This window comes from Pipistrellus hanaki (genome assembly GCF_964339955.1).
Source record: "Pipistrellus hanaki genome assembly, chromosome: 3".
Classification (NCBI taxonomy): Eukaryota; Metazoa; Chordata; class Mammalia; order Chiroptera; family Vespertilionidae; genus Pipistrellus; species Pipistrellus hanaki.
Genome location: NC_140505.1, coordinates 97,081,384 through 97,101,045, shown reverse-complemented (window position 1 = coordinate 97,101,045; position 19,662 = coordinate 97,081,384). Strand labels below are relative to the sequence as shown.

The following is a 19,662-nucleotide window of genomic DNA, read 5'->3' as shown; positions in this document are numbered from 1 at the left end:
CACACATAACATCTGACTGTGAAACGCAGAGGAGTTGCTATCTGCCAGGGAGAGATTGCTGGAAATTCAGACACCCTCTTAAAGAGCCAATGCACAAAATTCCCTGTAGAGCCACCTTTTGCTCTGGCAGAGGGAAGGCAGAGTGGATTGGAGCTGTGTGAGCAGAAGCCAGGATTGAGGACTTGGGGATAGAGCTCAGAAGGCAGACACACCCCCAGTTTCCTGGCCTGAGTCATTCCCTCACACAGCAGAGGATAGCTTTCCCACACAGACATTTGCCTCATGAGGGGAAGACAGTTGACCCACCCCATTGGTAAACACCTTGCCCTAAGGACACTTAAGAAAGTAAAAATAACAATTAGCTTCTAGGCAGAAGCAACTGCCCCAACCTGTTGAAAAAAAAATTCTTGCCACACCTGAGGATGATTGCTTGGGGTCATTCAAATCAGAATCCTATCAGTCTGTAGGCAGAAGTGCTCTCTGGAGGCTGTGAGTCTTTGCCTGATCTAATAAGAAACAGCATTTGATAGTGTCCTACATTAGAGATTGAGAAGTGTATAAGATCTACTTAATACATAGTCACAAACTCAAGCATACAGCCAAAATGAGAAAACAAACAACCCTCAAATGAAAGAACAAGAGAATTCTCCAGAAGAAGAGATAAATGAAGCAGAGATAAGAAATTTATCTGAAACAGAGTTCAGAGTAATGATGTAAAGATACTCAACAGTATGAAAAAAGATACAATAACTAAGAAAAAAGAATAGTTGGAAATAAAGAATGACATAACAAATAAAGAATACATTGGAAGGAATACATAGCAGATTAGGGGAAGCTGAGGATCGAATCAGTAAATTAGAAGACAGCATTGAAAAAAATCACCTAATTAGAGAATCAAAAAGAAAAAACAATAAATAAATAAAAAAGCAGGAAGACAGCTTAAGGGAGCTGTGGGACAACATGAAACGTAACAATATTCAAATGGCAGGTGTGCCAGAAGAGGCAGAAAGAAAGAAAGAAAGAAAGAAAGAAAGAAAGAAAGAAAGAAGTAGAAAAAGTGTTTGAAAAAATAATGGCAGAAAACCTCCCTACCTTGGTAAAGGAAAAGTCACACAAGTTCAGGAGGCACAGAGAACCCCAAGCAAGATAAACCAAACAGGCCCATGCCCAGACACATCAGAATTAAAATGCCAAAAATTAAAGACAGAGAGTCTTAAAGACAGCAAGAGAAAAACTGTTACCTACAAAGGAGTTCCCACAAGGCTGACACCTGATTTCTTATCAGAAACTCTACAGACCAGAAGGGAATGGCATGAAGTATTCAAGTAATGGAAAGCAAGGATCTGAAAACAGATTACTATATTACTATATCAAGCAAGACTATCATTCAAAATAGATGGTCAAATAAAGAGCTTCTAGCATTCATTCTAGATTTGAGATGCTACACTAAAAGGGACTGCTGTATGAGAAGACAAAACAGAGGAAGAAATCTAGGCATACAGAATTAAAATGGCAATAAATAAGTACCTATTAATAATAACCCTAAATGTAAAGGGATTAAATATTCCACTCAAAAGGTATAGGGTTGCCTAATGGATACAAAAACATGAGCCAACTATATGCTATCTACAAGAGACCCACCAAAGACACACACAGGGTGAGAGTGAAGGGATGGAAATTTTTTTTCCATGCAAATGGAAAAAAAAAAAAAAAAGCTGGAGTACCAATGCTCATATTCCACAAAATAGACTTTAAAATGAAGGCTGTCACAAGAGACAACAAAGGTCACTACATAATACTAAAAGGAACAGCCCTAACCGGTTTGGCTCAGTGGGTAGAGCATTGGCCTGCAGATGAAATGATCCCAGGTTCGATTCCAGTCAAGGGCATGTACCTTGGTTGTGGGCACATACCCAGTAGGGAGTGTGCAGGAGTCAGCTGATTTATGTTTCTCTCTCATCAATGTTTTTAACTCGCTATTCATCTCCCTTTCTCTCTGTAAAAAAACAAAATATATTTTTTAAAAAATACTAAAGGGCCGAAACCGGTTTGGCTCAGTGGTAGAGCATCGGTCTGCGGACTGAAAGGTCCCAGGTTAGATTCAGGTTAAGGGCATGTACATCAGTTGCAGGCACATCCTTGGTAGGGGGTGTGCAAGAGGCAGCTAGCTAGTCGATGTTTCTCTCTCATTGACGTTTCTAGCTCTCTATCTCTCTCCCTTCCTCTCTGTAAGAAATCAATAAAATATATTTTAAAAAAATACTAAAGGGATCAATCCAACAAGAGGATATAACCCCTGGTAAACATATATGCACCCAATATAGGAGCACCTAAATATATAAAGTACAGCATAGGGGATATAATCAATGATATTGTAGTAACTACATATCAGGTAGGTACTTGAAATATCAGGGTCACTTTGTAAAGTATGTGATTGTCTAACCACACTAAGCTGTACACAAGTAATCAATGCAAAATAATATTGAATGTAAACTATAATTAAAAATAAAATTTAAGAAAACACATCAGAATATGTGTTAAAAGTATCTTCTATGGTTTATAAATGACTGACAAAGGTAGTCACCCAAAGTTGCTGGAAAAGTCCACTTAAGAGTAAATATTTTTCTCATTTTGAATCACAAATAGTCATCATGATTTAATTTATAGGATTAACTTTTTAAATTTAACTCAGAGGTTAACTAAAGAGTACTCTATGATTGGCACATCCCTATGGAGAGGATCACCAGCTTTGAGTTGGTGCATTATTTGAGTTGGTGTCATTTGTTGAGCTTACTAAATGTACTATGATGATACTAGGCATTAGAAATACAGCAAGCATAGTCTGCCTTCCAGAGATTCAGTCTATAAAAGACAGACATACAACAATTCTAATAATTAGATATCTTTTAAAAAATATTTTAAAAATAGCCTGGCTAACATGGCTCAGTGGTTGAACATGGACCTATGAACCAATAGGTCACAGTTCAATTCTCAGTCAGGGCATATGCACCGAGGCTTGATCGCCAGGGTGGGGCAAGCAGGAGGCTGCCGATCAATGATTCTCTCTCATCATTGATGTTTCTGCTTCTCCCTCTGCTTTCCTCTCTGAAATCAATAAAAAATATTTTTTAAAAAGTCTAACCAAATAACATTTATTGAAGGGAGAAAGCTCATTAGTTCAGAAGAATTCCAGTTAATATGTATAGGGGAATCATAATATTTCCTGAAAATGATTCAGGCAACAAAACTGGTGAAAGATGGATGAGGAACTGGATGCCAAATATCTCTCCACAGATTCAGAGGAAACACACCACCACTGTGGAAACTCACTGATCAATGTAAACATTATTAAAAGTAGAACAATAACCAGACTCAATGGCTTTGTAAAAAAATGTAGATCCTTAATCTACTCAGTCTACAAGAAACATGGAAAAGAGAAAAGGAAGTAATTGGACGAATCCAGAATGTGCAACATCCTATAGGACAACTAACCCTGTTCTTCCACAGTCAGCAGAAGAGGAAACCAAAGAAGGTTCTAAATTTATAAAACCGTGGCAAAAATATTTTTAAAAAATTTTTAGAGAGAGAGAAAGGTAGAAAAAGAGCAAAATGTCCATTTTGTTTCACTTATTTATGCATTCATTGGCTGATTCTTCTTTTTTTAATATTTTATTGAATTTTTACAGAGAGGAAGAGAGAGGGATAGAGAGCTAGAAACTTCGATGAGAGAGAAACATCCATCAGCTGCCTCTTGCACACTCTCTACTGGGGATGTGCCCACAACCAAGGTACATGCCCTTGACCAGAATTGAACCTGGGACCTTTCAGTTCGCAGGGCGACGCTCTATCCACTGAGTCAAACCGGTTTCGGTGGCTGATTCTTGAATGTGCCCTGACCTGGGATTGAACCTGCAACCTTGATGTATCAGGACAATGCTCTAACCCAGTGTTTCCCAACCTTCTCTCATGATGAGAATCACCTGGTGGAGTTGTTAAAACACAGATTCCTGAATCCCAACTAAGAAGTGCTAAACTAGAATTTTTGAGAACATATAGGTAAAATTGCATACCTAACTTAGTGCTCTGTATATAACATCTGTGTTAGAGCACTAGTTAAGTATACAATTTTACCTATATGTTCCCAAAAATTCTAGTTTAGCACTTCTTAGTTGGGATTCAGGAATCTGTGGTTTAACAACTCCATCAGGTGATTCTCATCATGAGAGAAGGTTGGGAAACACTGCTCTAACCAACTGAGCTACCTGGCCACAGGTAAAAAAATTAAGTATATATATTCATGGAAAAATTTTTCACTTAACCCAAAATATATAAGATAGAAATAAAGATCCTACTCCTCAAAGGTAACCAGTTTGTAAGATGGCATGACAGATTTTTATGTAGTACATACATAGGCACCCATTTATATCACTTTTAAAGTGAGTTTTATTGCACTTTGTTCTGTGTGTGTCCATATTTCTATTAGGTGAATTTCTAAAAGTTGAATTCCTTTTAGTGAAATTTATAGTTCAAGGAGGGCATGATTTAAATTTTGATAAACACCTATCTTGCAAAATTTTGTTTTACTAGAATGTTTCCAGTAACAATGTAAGGAATTATTTATTTACTCACTTATTCTGTGTTACCGGGTATTACCAATCATTTAAATCCCTTAATCTAATAAATAATGAAAAGACTGTTTATCAGGCAAAGATATGTATGTCAGGCCACTGTAGATTTAGGTGACTTAGTAGGTGATTTATATAGGCAAGAGGAACGCCTAGCCAGTTTAACTCAGTGGATAGAGCGTCGGCCTGTGGACCCAAGTGTCCCAGGTTTAACTCCGGACAAGGGTACGAACCTTGATTGCAACCTCTTCCCTGGCCCAGGCCCTTGCCATGCAGGAGGCAACCAATCGATATGTTTCTCTCACATTGATGTTTCTCTCTGTCTTTCCCTCTCTCTTCTACTCTCCCTAAGAATCAATGGAAAAATATCCTCAGGTGAGGATTAACAAACAAAATTAATACATAAATAGCCAGAGGAAGAGAAGTCAAAGACACCACCTCTCCTTGCCCCACACTTCCAAAGCAGCTAGATATTGCTACATGAGTTGTGGTACACATCATTGTTGAGGAGCCAATTCTAGACGCAGATAGGAGGGCGGGGTGGGGAGGTAGTCTGCAGCTGGATCCTGAGCTTCATACCTCACCAGAACTAGAAAGTGATGAGAAACTATCTCATGACGGCCTCCCAGGGAGACATGGAGGCAGGTGGGAGCTCCTTACAAGCCTCTCATTCTTCTGGTTACCAACTTGATCACAAGGCCTTCTACCAAGATTCAATAAGCTGCAGTTCAAGCTCAAGGAATTAGGATGGGTCATACAGCAGGATGTTGGAAGTTACTCAAGTTGGCAGGACTAGCAATAGAAAAGGAAATCCCAAACCATGTGAACAAGGGTAGATATTGGGCAGTTGGTGAATAGCAGCAATGAGGACAGGTAGGAGGTAGCCAAAAGATTGTATACTAGAGAAACCAAGGTTTTATGAAAAGGTAGAGAGTAAATGGCCTAGGATGGGGTAGTGAACCTTATACCTTTCATAAAAAATAACTGAAACTGGCATAGACCTAAATGTAAAGTGCAAAACTATAAAACTTCTAGAACATAGGTGAAAATCTAGATGACCCTGGGTTTAGTGATGAGATTTGAGATGCAACACCAAAAGCAAGAGCCATGAAAGCATTGCTTGGGATACCAAGTTTCTCTAAGTAAAAGAAATATATCAGGGGATCTGCAGACCAGGACCCACACCAAGGAGAATGCATACTGGAGGATACCCAGGACCCTGGAAATGGAATTGTGGACATTGACCAAAGACCTTGTCTCATCCCAGCTTGCTTAGTCCAACTGGACCAGTCTGCACCAGACTTCTGAAAGGGGAGAAAGCAATGACCATCCAGGACCATCCAGATGTGTATTTTACCTCCTAAAATATTTGAACACAAGAAATCTTAACACTGTAATTTTCATTTTACTATTGCTTTTTCATTAAAATAATTCTGCTTCCATTTATTTTTAAGGGACATTGCTACATTTGATAAAATCAAATTAAATTTCATTATAGGTATCTATTAATGTTATTATTTTATTGATAGAAGCATGAAAAAAGTATTAAGGCCTTGACCCTAATTAAGAACTCTGAAGAAGAAAGGTGGTATTCATGGGCTGGATTCCCAATAGTTGTTTAGTGGCACAGTCCCAGTCTTTACCCAATTCAAGCCGTTGGCAGATAGATGGATATTGTCTTTCAGTTCTTCTAACCCATTCACTTGCTTTCTTTATTTTCTCAAAAGCCCAGGGAATATTCCTAGATTTAAAAAACAACATTTACATCAATTTCAGAATATAAGTAGATATAAAATCTAATGTGGTATCAAATCTAGCACAGTAGCTCAGACAAAATAATTCTGTCAGAAATTATATTTAAGAAAAACAGTTCTCTTTAACACTTGATTAAAGTTCTTTTACCAGCCTGACATGCTTTAACTTATTAAGTATATTTTTAAGTATATTATACCCATCACATCCCAGCTTCCACTGTGCACCACAACTTCCTTGCTGACTCCAGAATAACTCAAGCATCTTCTAGCCTTTACACATCTGTGTATTGTCATTCTTTTCCACTCTTCTCCATTTAAATCCTACCCATTCTTCACATACAAGCAGAATTCTATTTTACAAACTAGGCTTCCAATTCTCTCTCCTTTCACTGAACCAGGAATTCTCAACTTTCTAGTTATTTTTGCAAAGTGTCTGAGAGTCACATATGAAACTGAAATGGGCATATATTTAATCCTATCACATAAACTAACAAGTAAAATGTGCATATCAAATGCTTCAAGTTTGTAACCATTAAATGCTATTGAATACTTGAGACTGTCAAATATTTAGGTCTATTTAATTCTGAATTTTTAAATTAATATTAGCGGTTTCCTCTTTTGTCATCTTCTCAAACTTGTTACTAATATATATTACAAATAGTAATATATATTAAAGTTTTAAAGAAAATTCTGTGAGGGGAAACTAAAAATTTGTAAGATTCTCTTCATCTTCCTGATTTTCCCACCTATAAACTGGGAAAGGATCATCAGAATAGTGTGGTGGTTAAGACCTGGGTTCAAATCCTAATTCTGTAATTATACAGTGGTGCCTGTGTGATATTGGGCAACTTTCATTCCACACTGGAAATCTCAGTTTCCTCAGTTATGATAATGATATGAGGTGTGGGGATGAACAAAATGTATGTTTTACAGTCCCTGGCACAGAGTAGGTATTCAATAAATATTTGCTGAATATCATGATGCCAAATAGCAACAGGCCTGAAGTGGTTAAAAGATTTGTTTCTCAATAATTATTAGTCTACTTATAGTTACTATGGAAAGCAGCAACACTGACTTTAAATGTTCTCACTAATTCAACTAGCTTTCATTTAATCCAGATGGCCTTGAGACTTCTGACTGACCCTCCTGATAGTGTGAAAATTTTGTTCATACACCTCCATGCAATTATGTACATCATGAAGTAGGAAAAAGAGAAATAAAAGTTTTAAATAGGCAATAAATAGGAAATAAAAATTATAAGTTTTACTTATTACAGTTTCAACAAACCATTTTGCTCTCACAGTAACAGTAATATAGTAATAGCCATATTTTACTTTTTTATTTTTATTTTTTTATTTTATTGATGTTTTTTACAGAGATAAAGATAACCTTGGTTGTGGGCACATCCCCAGTAGGGGGTGTGCAAGAGGCAGCTGATCGATGATTCTCTCATTGATATTTCTAACTCTCTATCCCTCTCTCTTCCTCTCTGTAAAATATCAATAAAATATATTTTTTTAAAAAAGAAAATATAAGTCATTTGCTTAGTAATATAGTTACATGGAAAAATGCTAGTATAGTTAAATGTTAAATAATATTTAAAAGTAATAAAAATATATAATTAAGTGGAAAAAAACCTGTAAATTGAGGTGTCCAATTTCATCAGGGATTTGAAGACTATTCCAGCTTGTTCCAACCTGGTACAAAGAAATTGCAATACCAGAAATGTGGCAATCAGGTCCAGAAGTCGTTCTCTTCCTTTCATACCTAAAAGTGGAAAACTTGGTTATATTTGCTGGAAACTACATCTCAAACTATGCCCATTTATAAAAGTTCTATGAAAGAATTATAATATTATAAAACCATACCACAATAGCAAATCATAAAACTCACTGTTACTTTTCAAGGTCCTTAATTAGTCTGCTATTTAAATAAAAAATGAGGATGATTTGGAACATGTGCCTGTCATATTATCCAGAAGGTTATCAGGAAACTGAATAAGATCCAGTCCTCCCCTTTCTTGACACCTATTCTATATAAAGAGGTAATATGTAAATTGACTGTCATGCCCTCACACAAGATGGTTGCCCCCATGTGGTCACAAGATGGCTGCTACAAGATGGCTGGCTAGGGAGGGCAGTGCAGGTGATCAGGCCTGCAGGGGAGGGCAGTTAGGCGTGACCGAACTGGCAGGGGATGGCAGTTGGGGGAGACCAGGCTTGCAGGGGAGGGCAGTTGGAGGCGACCAGGCCAACAGGGAAGGGCAGTTAGGGCCAATTAGGTCCACAGGGGAGCATTTAGGCGTCAATCAGGGTGGCAGAGAAGTGGTTATAGGGGGTGATCAGGCTGGCAGGCAGAAGCGGTTAGGGGTAATCAGCAGGCAGGCAGGTGAGTGGTGGGAGCCAGTAGTCCCGGATTATGAGAGGGATGTCTGACTGCAGGTTTTGGCCTGCTCCCACAGACATCCCCCGAGGGGGATTGGAGAGGGTGCAGGCTGAGCTGAGGGACACCACCTTCCCCAGTGCATGAATTTTGTGCACCAGGTTATATTTATATATATATATTTATATATATGCCTAAGCAACCATCTGAAGTCTGACCAGTAACTATGACATACAATGACCACCAGGGGGCAGATGCTCTGACCAGTAGCTATGGCATGTACTGACTACCAGGGGGCAAATGCTCAACACAGGAGCTGCTGAGTTGCAATGACTTGGAGCTGTGTTTCTCAGGTGATGACCCAGAATTAGAGAGGAGGGAGCCCGATTCTGGGGTATATTACCTGAGAACCACCCTCTCACAATCCAGGACCCCTCAGGGGATGTTGGAGAGCCGGTTTTGGCCTGATCCCCGCAGGCCAGGCCGAGGGATCCCACCAGTGCACAAATTCAGGCACCAGGCCTACTAGTTTTAATAACCAGAGAAGCATGAACTAAGCAGAGAGAAATTCAGTTTATAGGCTTCAGCTACAAATAGCTCAAGAGAAAACCTAAATACACAATAAATAAACAATCAATATGGCAGACCAGTGTATCAATTTATTTCAACTTCTGGACTCTATACTTTGATCTTTCTAAATCTGGTAAGATATACACCTCCAGCCAAACAAAGTACTTCTTTCTTGTGTCCTGCTTGCCTCTTTCTATAAAAGCCTGCAGCTCTTTCCCTTACTTTTTTTTTTCTGAAGAGTCAGTTTTATTTCACACTTGGCAAGGGTGTGGTAGCATCAGTACTTACATTACATGAGATCACAGAAAACATGTAAAATAAAATCAATCCCAAGTTAGACCAAGCCCACACCTTCCCAGGGTCCCTCATGGACATCTTGCCTAATAATAGACAAACATGTAAGTTGACCATACCTTCACTATGCCTATAGCCAATCAGAGTGACTATGCAAATTAACCCAAAAAAGATGGCAGTTAATTTGCATACATAGGTGCCCAGGGCCTGTGTCCTAGGAACATCCTGGCACCCACGTCATTGTGAGGTAAGGCCTGCACAGGAGCGGACCCCATGCAATTGATTCCAGGGAGCTGGGGTTTTTGATCTAGGGTTTTTCCACCACACTTCTAGAGAAAAAAATGAAGGTCTGCTGCTGGAGGGCTATCCTGCCCTAGCCAGTTTGGCTCAGTGGATAATGCCTCGCCCTGCAGACAGCAGGGTCTGGATTCGACTCTGATCAAGGGCATGTACCTAGGTTGCAGGCTCCTCCCTGGCTGGGGCACAGATCAGGGCTCAAGCAGGAGGCAACCAATCAAAGTGTTCCTCTCACTTTGATGTTTCTCTCTGGCTTTTCCTTTCTCTTCCACATTCTCTAAAAGTCAATGGAAACATATCCTCAGGTGAGGGAAAAAAAAAAAAGAAAGAAAGAAAGAAAGAAAGAAAGAAAGAAAGAAAGAAAGAAAGGAAGGAAGGAAGAGAGGGAGAGAGGGAGGGAGGGAGGGAGGGAGGGAGGGAGGGAGGGAGGAAGGAAGGAAGGAAGGAAGGAAGAAAGAAAGAAAGAAAGAAAGAAAGAAAGAAAGAAAGAAAGAAAGAAAGAAACATAGAAAAAATGCATATCCTATGAAAGACACATCTTGAAAATGCCTAAAGAAAGTTGTCATTTTTTCTTGGTGAAGGGACTGGAGTCTGTGTTGATGAAAACACTTTGGTGACGGTGGTGACGGGCAGTGGCTGCAGCAGTGGGGTGATGGGGCTGGTGCCTTCCCCTGTGGGGTTCGGGCCTAAGCCGTCAGTAGAACATCCCCTGAGGGCTGCCAGTATGTGAGAGGGGGCAGGTTGGGCTGAGGGATCCCCCACTCCCAGTGCACAAATTTCGTTCACCGGGCCCCTAGTAATACATATATTACTGGAGTTAAAAACAACAACAACACAGCAGTATAAACAAAATATCCTCAGGCCAAATATATATCACGTACTTAATACTGTCCAGCATGACATTTTAAAGTTATTTAGTTTAGATTATTCCAGTAGTGAATAAGCATTAAAAATAAACAAACCATTAAACATAACATTGATATTTACACCATCAAGTAATGTGAACATTTCCCAAATTCCTAACCCTCGGGAATAATAATTTTATTTGTATTACTTGTGCACATTCTTCAACTAGAATAAAGAAATGAAAGGAGCTCTGTGATATCACAGGTTATGGGTCATGCTGATTGTGTAAAGACTAGAGGCCCGGTGCACAAAATTCATGCATGGCAGGGGTGTCCCTCAGCCCAGCCTGCACCCTCTGCAATCTGAGATCCCTCTCACAATCCAGGACTGCTGGCTCCCAACTGCTTGCCTGCCTGCCTTCCTGATTGACCCTAATTGCTTCTGCCTGCCAGCCTGATCACCCCCTAAACACTCCCCTGCCAGCCTGATTGATGTGTAACTGCTCCCCTGCCAGCCTGTTTGCCCTCACCTTCCCTCCTCTGCCAGTCTTGTCACCCCTAACTGCCCTCCACTGCTTGCCTGATCCCCACAACTGCCCTCCCTTGTAAGCCTGGTCCCTCCCAACTGCCCTCCCCTGCTGGCCATCTTGTGGTGGCCATCTTATGTCCACATGGGGGCAGGATCTTTGACCATATGGGGGCAGCCATCTGTGTGTTGGAGTGATGATCTGCATATTACTCTTTTATTAGATAAGATAGAGGCCTGGTGCATGGGCGGGGGCAAGCTAGTTTGCCCTGAAGGGTGTCCCGGATCACAGTGGGGGTTCCCTTGGGGCATGGGGAGGCCTGATCGAGGGGCCTGTGGTGTTTTTCAGGCTGGCCACGCCCCCTGGTGTCCCAAGTGAAGGCCCTGGTATCTGGAATTGATTTACCTTCTATAGTTGAAATTTTGTAGCCTGGAGTGGAGCCAAGCCTCCTGCTCACTCTGTGGCAGCAGCCATTTCTGTTTGGATTTGTTTACTTTCTATAATTGAAACTTTGTAGCTTGGAGTGGAGGCCTAGGCTGGTCAGGGCTGCAGAAGCTTGGCTTCCTCTATTGCCGGGGAAACCCAAGCCTCTCTCTTGCTTTCTGTGGCTGCAGCCATCTTAGTTGGGGTTAATTTGCATACTTGCTCTGATTGGCTGGTGGGCATGGCTTGTGGGTGTAGCAGAGTGGCAAGAAATACTTTAAGTGATAAATAGTAAGGACCTACAACCTAGATTACTTTGCCTAGCAAAGCTCTCATTAGGGTCAGAAAGATCTTCACAAAGAAGAAAAAGCTAAAAGAGTTCATCATTACCAAAACAGTATTATGCAGTGTTAAAGGTTATTAAAGAAGTAAAGAAGGAAGAGGAGGAGAAAATATGAACAATAAAATGGCAACAAATATATATCTATCAACAATTGAATGTAAAAATTATCAAAATTAACAAACAAGAAATCTAATGAACAAAATAAACTGGTCAAATAAAATTGAATCAGAGGTATGGAAGCATGGAACAGACTAATGAATCTCAGAAGGACGGGGGGAGGGAGGGCTGGAAGAGATTAATCAAAGATCTTATCTATGGACACAGACAGGAGGGTTGTGAAGGCCTGGGGCCTGTTGGGAACCAGGTGGAGAGGGACAATGGGGGAGGGGGAATTGAAGGGACATCTGTAATATTCTCAACAATAAAGATTAAAAAAAATAATAATAAACAAATCTCTTAGCACAGCTAGTGTGGCTCAATGGTTGAGTGTTGATCCATGAACCAGGAGGTTATGGTTCAATTCCTGCTCGGGTTGTGGGCTCGATCCCCAGTAGGGGGCATGTAGGAACCAGGCAATTGATGATTCTCTCTCATTATTGATGTTTCTATTAACCTTTCCCTTCCTTTCTCTGAAATCAATTATAACATAGGAAAAAATAATTTAAAACTCTCTTAATCTAGGGCTAGCATTTGGCCTTCAAACTACTTTTGGGTTTGAGGATGTCCAGGATCTTCTCATCCATCCGATTCATTGTCATAAAAAGAATCAGGTCCAGCTGAACAAGCTGCTCTGGCAGAGACTGACTGGCTACGTATTCAAACTGTCTTCTCTTCCTGGGCACAAAGTCCCACATCTGGGTGGGGCTCTGTGACTCATTCTTGCCACATTTTCACTCTCTTGCTGATGTCTACCTGGTAAATGATGCCAGAATCATTCCTTTTTCTTATTTTCTTCCACCAGAGTAATTTTAAAGACATGTTGATGATAGTAGAGCCACAATAAGGAAAGGGCCTGGGTCTCTAAATGACTATGTGGAGTGGAACTTCCCTGCTTACTGATATTTGACTGTGATATGGGCAAGAAAGTAATCTTTGTGTTAAGTGACTTAAAATTTGAATTTTTAAAAATAGTTATTGCTACTTATGCCAATAAATTTGCACAGGTGATACCCTAATTGGTGATAAAGATATAACTAGCAACTAGTCCCCTATTTCCTTTTATGATTAACAAATATAATTCCATTCATATATATCTTATGTAATTATTAATTAATACACTAGTTTACAAAAATTATAACAATTAGACAATGTGATTTAATGAATAAAAAAATAGTGACTTACCTAGAGATTGAATGCCTTTTTGTTCAAGAAAACTGTTCAAAATAGTTGTATTCAGATTTAATATGAGTCCCAGTGCTGGTGTAAGTTTCCAGAAGCCATCCTAAGAAGTTCAGAAAACAAATTTAAGTAACATTCTTGAAATTTCATCACATAAGAAGTTATGTGATGAGTAAGTTTCCAATTATTTCAATTCAGTTTATTAAGACATGTCTAAAATGTTTATTACTGTATACTAGTGACATAATACATACTGTAGATACTAAATATCTAGTGGCATTTATAAAAAGTCTGAAAAAAGGCACATGTGTAGAGATATTTTTAAAATGGTACTATATATTTTTTCTTCTAACAATGCATTATTTCTCAAAGCAATGTTTTTCAAACTTTTAAATAGTATGATTCCTTTGTTAAATGTTAAAAATGTGCCCTTATGATATCTGAAACATGAAACTAACAAATTTTTACTAAATATAAAATTTTTAAGTTGAATATGCTCTTTAAAATTACTTCCTTGTGTTCACTGTCCCCACCCACCCCAGCAAAGAACCACTGTTTTTCAGGCTACCCTTTGTCACATTCTTATGGGAGTGAGGTAAGCTTCCATGTGAGGATTTGACAGACTCTAGGTCTCAGGGGAACCCATACAAGGAGCAGAAAGGAGGGTGAAGTCACAGGCAAGTGCATATGCTAAAGAATCTATGGCTGGCCCTGACCGGTTTGGCTCAGTGGATAGAGCATAGGTCTGTGGACTGAAGGGTCTCAGGTTGGATTCTGGTCAAGGGCATGCACCTTGGTTGCAGGCACATCCCCAGTGGGGGGTGTGCAAGAGGCAGCTGATGGATGTTTCTAATGGATGTTTCTAACTTCTTATCCCTCTCCTCTCCTCTCTATAAAAAATCAATAATATGTATTTAAAAAAACTTTATATAAAAAAAGAATCTATGACTATAATTTGAAAATAATAGCAGTGATAATATGTGCCAACCAGTACTGAACAGGTGCTAGGTGGTATTTTATCTTTTCAGCCATTCTTTGTGGATGTATTATTATTATAGCCGCTTTGCAGATTGAGGACACTACAGCACAGAAAGGTTAAGGTACTTGTTCAAAGTTACACAGCTAAGAAGTGGCCAGGATTTGAGCCCCAACAGTCTGGCTCCAGGGTCCACAGATAGCAGTGACTGCTATACTGAGTTTATGTACATCCATTCAGGTTAGGGCAGCTGGGCGCTGTTATTATCTTGTTTAATCATGAAACCACACTATGCTGTAGATACTATTATTATTCCCATTATATGGGTAAGGAAACTGAGGCTGAAAAAGGTTATCTGACTTGCCCCAAATCACCAAGTAGCAGCCTTGGGACTCAACGTAGTCTTATACTAAATCCAGTTGTTTCTGTTACTAAACTACATCAAAAGAAATAATTACAGATGTGAAAGAGGGCCTAGGAACCTGTGCAGGAGGTAAATCTCCTTAATCATTCCATTTGAGAAGCTATATAATAAGCACAATCCTTGATCCTGACACATGTTCTAACACAATCTTACATACTGAGTTACATTCCCAGGATCTTCTGCAAAAATATTTAGAGTATGCTTACTAGTATAGTGTCTGTGCTTAATATGACAATGGGAAATTCATGTGACTTGCAGATCATCAGTCTTAGAACCTAGGAAATTAAGGTCTTATCCTTGGCCCATTAAGGGATGCTCGTTGTCAGCTGAGAAATATTATCATTCACTAGCATGATATTCTGGCTGAAGAGTTATAAGTAGAGAGTCAAACAACAGTCATCATAGAGTAAACTGTTTTGTGTAATTGCCTTTTTTAAAATTTCTCGGTAAGATTCTCAATGAAGGAAGCAGTGTGTTGCTACACTCTGGCACAAGTCCCTTCTTAACTCACTGTGGACTGGTCATACACAGTTCGATGACCAGCTACTTGATTTATGAAGCACATTAACAACATATGTAGGTGAAATAAAACTAATACCTCGGTTTGCAGACTGAAGAGCTCAGTCCCAGGGACGAAGTTCATCCAGCTTTCTCTGCAGTCTGTGACGTCCTCGTCAGTTAGCACCAGAAAGCTTTCAGGAAAGTCTCTTCTTGTTATATCAGATTTTTCTACCTTTTTAAAAAGCCTACTTGCCAAAAATCCTGGTGTTTCATCACTTTCTGTTTCAAAAGAACTTAATCCTGGTGTTTCATCACTTTCTGTTTCAAAACATGTATGTGGGAGAGAATCTGATGATGCAGAAACATTTAATGGAGAAGCCTCATATGTTGGAGGAGCCCCATAGTGAGCAAAGCCAATTTGATGCATTGGCTGCTTGTAACTGGTGCTCAAAGGAGCTGAGGAATTTGGAAAATGAAGAGGAGAGGAACCAGGAAGAAGATGAAAGCTAGATCCTCCGGGTGGACCAGGGGGAGGAAGTCCAGGAGAAGAGAACAAAAGATTCTGCTGAGGGGGAGAGTCCAAGTCAAGGGAATTGTCAGTACAAGCACAGAGCTCTTCATAAATTTTAGGTGGATCAGACTTTCCGCAGCCAAGTAAGCCACCTGAGAAAGCAGAACCAGTAAAAGATCCAAAAGGTGGGTTGTGGTAAGGCAGTCTTGGAGGAGAAGCCTGATCAAGGAAAATGCCAGTAGAATAGTCCATCTTAAGGTCTTGTTCATTATTAGATGGACCAAACTGTTTGGGACTAGCAGGAGAACCAAAGAGAGAGCTCTGAGGATAGAGGACAGCAGGACCAATAGAGGAAGCAGCTAGGGAACTGGCTGAACCAGGGGGAGCTAAGGAGTTGGAAAGAGCCATTCTTGGTGAACTGGCTTTTGTAAATACTGGTTTAATTTCTGTATATTTAAATGAATCTATCTGACTTAAGTCCAATGGCCTTTCTGCATCTCCACATTCATAATCAAATATTAAAGGTTTTTCTGGTATGTGGGAACCTAAGCTAAGCACTTCACAACCTTCAAAAACTTTCAGCTTAGATGATTTATGTTTTTTTTTAGTTAAACGTATACGTTGCAGTTCTTCGTGCCATTCAGAGGATGCTGAAAGAGTCTGCCCAGAAGAAAAAAATTATGATGTCAGAGAAAATGGAATAAAATCACCAATCAAGCCAATGCCCTTCTTAGTAGCTGACTTCCTTGTAGTCAAGCAATTGCTTATCCCAGAGCATTGAAATCATTTAAATGAAACACCCTCATTTTATAGGTATGGAATATGAGATTTGGGGAAGATATCAGCAATACATTACAAATCTTAATCTCTTTTAGTTCTCAGAATCACAGAATTTTGAACACCCCTTATTTTTACACAAGAGAAACTAAATACCATAGAAGTAACTTACCCAAGATTTTACAAAATAGCAGTATCATATGTGTAAACTAGCCCTAAAATAAGCTGGTAATTTGAAATAAAAATTTCTAGTACTTTATACTGTTTTACAGCACTATTCAGAAAATGAGAAAACTGGAAACAAACCTCAAAAGCTTTAAAGCAGAGTTTTTCAACCGCTGTTCCGCGGCACACTAGTGTGCCGTGAGATGTTGCCTGGTGTGCCGTAGGTGCAGACAAGACAAGAATTTTATAATTTTTCACTATTTTGTTTACTTAATATTTCATAATAAAGTAATTATAAAATACTTTCTTTGTGTTTATTTGATTCCTATTCAAGAGAATTACTTTATATATAGTCAATATAGGCACAGAGTTAAATTTTTTAACATTTTCTAATGGTGGTGTGCCTCATGATTTTTTTCATGAAACAAGTGTGCCTTTGCCCAAAAAAGGTTGAAAAACACTGCTTTAAAGTAACTAAATGAATATATCTTTATACCAGAATATAAACAAAATATATAACAAAAGGAATTGAAAGGTGCTATGTTACTACTATTGTTTGAATATAATTTAAAGAGTATTCCTTAAATAGTTACATGTAAATAAAATGCAGTTTTATATTAATTACAAGCCCTTGAGGCATTTTGGAATTGTCTAGCCTCTAATTTTATCAATGTAAATGAGCTATTTAGAATTTTCAAGAATCAAGATGGTGGTACCTCCCACAACCACATCAAAATTACAACTAAAATACAGAACAACCATCATTCAGAACCACCTGAAAACTGACTGAATGGAAGTCCTAATGAAGCATAGTAATCCCTCCTTTGGAAAACTGCTGTTTGAAACTGCTGCTTGAACTACTCTGTTATTCTTAGACAGTCCCTTGTGCTATAGGTGAGATATATTATTTTTAGATAGTGCCTCATTCTGTAAAATAACTATTTTAGTTTGAATAATAGAAAAAGATAAAAACTTAACTGTCTGACCTTGCAATCTAGTCATCTAACGTAATAGGCTTATACTGATAATATTCCCATGCAAAGTGTTTGTTCATTATGTATCCAGGTCACAAACTGTTTGCAAAAATAACTTACAAAGAGCTCTTTGTAAAATCTGCAGACAAAGAACTCAAAGGGTATAAATAAGAAAAACTTCCTCTATGTGTTGGCTCAGAATTTGACAGAGACATTCTGCTCTGAGCCCGAGCATAATAAAGACTCCTAATTTATTGGCTTGTTAAGGTGTCTTTAAGGTGTCTTATTTCTAGCTCACTGATTTATGATACAAAACTGCAACTAGAGAAGTAAAGAAGAAAACACATTGAGATTGGTAGGAGGCATATAACAGGCTGGTCCCACACCCATGTTTGCCATTTTTTTAATTGGGAATTTAAAAAAAGGAGTAGTCCTTTCCCAGCTCAATCAAATTTTAAGTATAAATTTAAGTAATTAACACTGAAGAACATATCACAAAACATACATTCTAAAACAATAGTTAAAAATAATGTTTATCTGTTAAGCTTTTAATCAGATAACTAAAAATGAACAATTACAATAGCGATGGGCTAGATTTATTAAAACATTTTGTTAAATTGCAATAATTATAACAGACAAATCAATAGGACAGAACACCTGGTCCAGCAACAGATCCTAAAACATGTGGGAATCTAATAGATGATAAAGATGGCATTTCAAGTCAATAGGAGGAAAGGAAGAATTATGCAATAGCTAGTGTTAGAAAACATTGGCAGCTACCTGAAAAAGAACAAAGTTGGTTTCAGACTTCCTATCTTATACCAGAATAGATTCCGATTGGGTGAAAAATTCAAACATGAAACCATAAAATGCTTTAAATATATAACTAAGAGGAAATTTTAAAAAAGCATAATCTCTGAACAGGAAATTTATTTCTAAGCATGAAAAAAATGATACAAAACAAAACCATCATAAATGAATTTTAAAATTTACATATAAACTGTTTGCTCCAGACACCCTGAAATCCCGTCCCATCTGTAACTGCGAAATACGACAACGAAATAGATCACAAACGAAAGAAATGGAGGACAAAAAGAGACTGGATATAGAGTTCAAATCTACGCTTATAAGGTTTTTCAAGAATTTCCTAGAAAAGATGGATAAGACCTATGAGGATATGAAAAGAGATCAACTAGAATTAATAAGGAGTCAACAAGAAATGATAAGGGATCAACAAGAAATAAAGAATACATTGTCTGAAATAAAAAATATTATACAGAGTCCTAAAAACAGAATGGAAGATTGCAAGAATCAAGTCAAAGATTTGGAACATAAAGAGCCAGAAGACACTCCTCCACAGAAGCTAGAAGGCAAGAGAATCCAGAAAATTGAAGATAATGTAAGAAACCTCTGGGACAACTTCAAGCGAACCAACATCAGAATTATGGGGGTTCCAGAAGATGAGAGAGAGCAAGATATCGAAAACATACTGAAAGAAATAGTGACAGAAAACTTCCCCCACCTGGTGAAAGAATTAGACTTACATGTCCAGGAAGCGCACAGAACTCCAAACAAAAGGAATCCAAAGAGGACCACACCAAGACACATCATAATTAAAATTCCAAGAGCAAAAGACAAAGAGAGAATATTAAAAGAAGCAAGAGCAAAGCAGGTAGTTACCTATAAAGGAGCACCTATACGATTGTCAGCTGACTTCTCAACAGAAACCATGCAGGCCAGAGGGGAATGGCAAGAAATATTCAAGGTGATGAATAGTAAGAACTTACAGCCAAAGATAATCTGCCCAGCAAAGCTATCACTCAGAATTGAAGGTCAGATAAAGAGCTTCACTAATAAAAAAAAGCTAAAGGAGTTCATCAACACCAAACCAGAATTATATGAATTGCTGAAGGGGGTTCTTTCAGAAGAGAAAGTA

The 19,662-nt window shown here is 38.6% G+C and overlaps 1 protein-coding gene across 3 annotated transcripts in view; it reads right to left on the bottom strand.

Moving 5' to 3' along the window:
• Nucleotides 1-5,949: 5,949 nt before the first annotated feature.
• Nucleotides 5,950-19,662, bottom strand: part of PARP4 (poly(ADP-ribose) polymerase family member 4) — a 99,579-nt gene continuing 85,866 nt past the window's right edge. For all 3 annotated transcript variants that reach the window (XM_084878520.1, XM_084878522.1, XM_084878521.1), the window contains exons 31-34: nt 15,397-16,470; nt 13,402-13,501; nt 8,017-8,146; nt 5,950-6,366 (exon numbers count right to left, since the gene is read on the bottom strand). In XM_084878520.1, the coding sequence (XP_084734646.1) occupies nt 6,189-6,366; nt 8,017-8,146; nt 13,402-13,501; nt 15,397-16,470 (1,482 nt within the window). In that variant the 3' untranslated portion in view covers nt 5,950-6,188. The remainder of the gene's footprint in view (nt 6,367-8,016; nt 8,147-13,401; nt 13,502-15,396; nt 16,471-19,662) is intronic.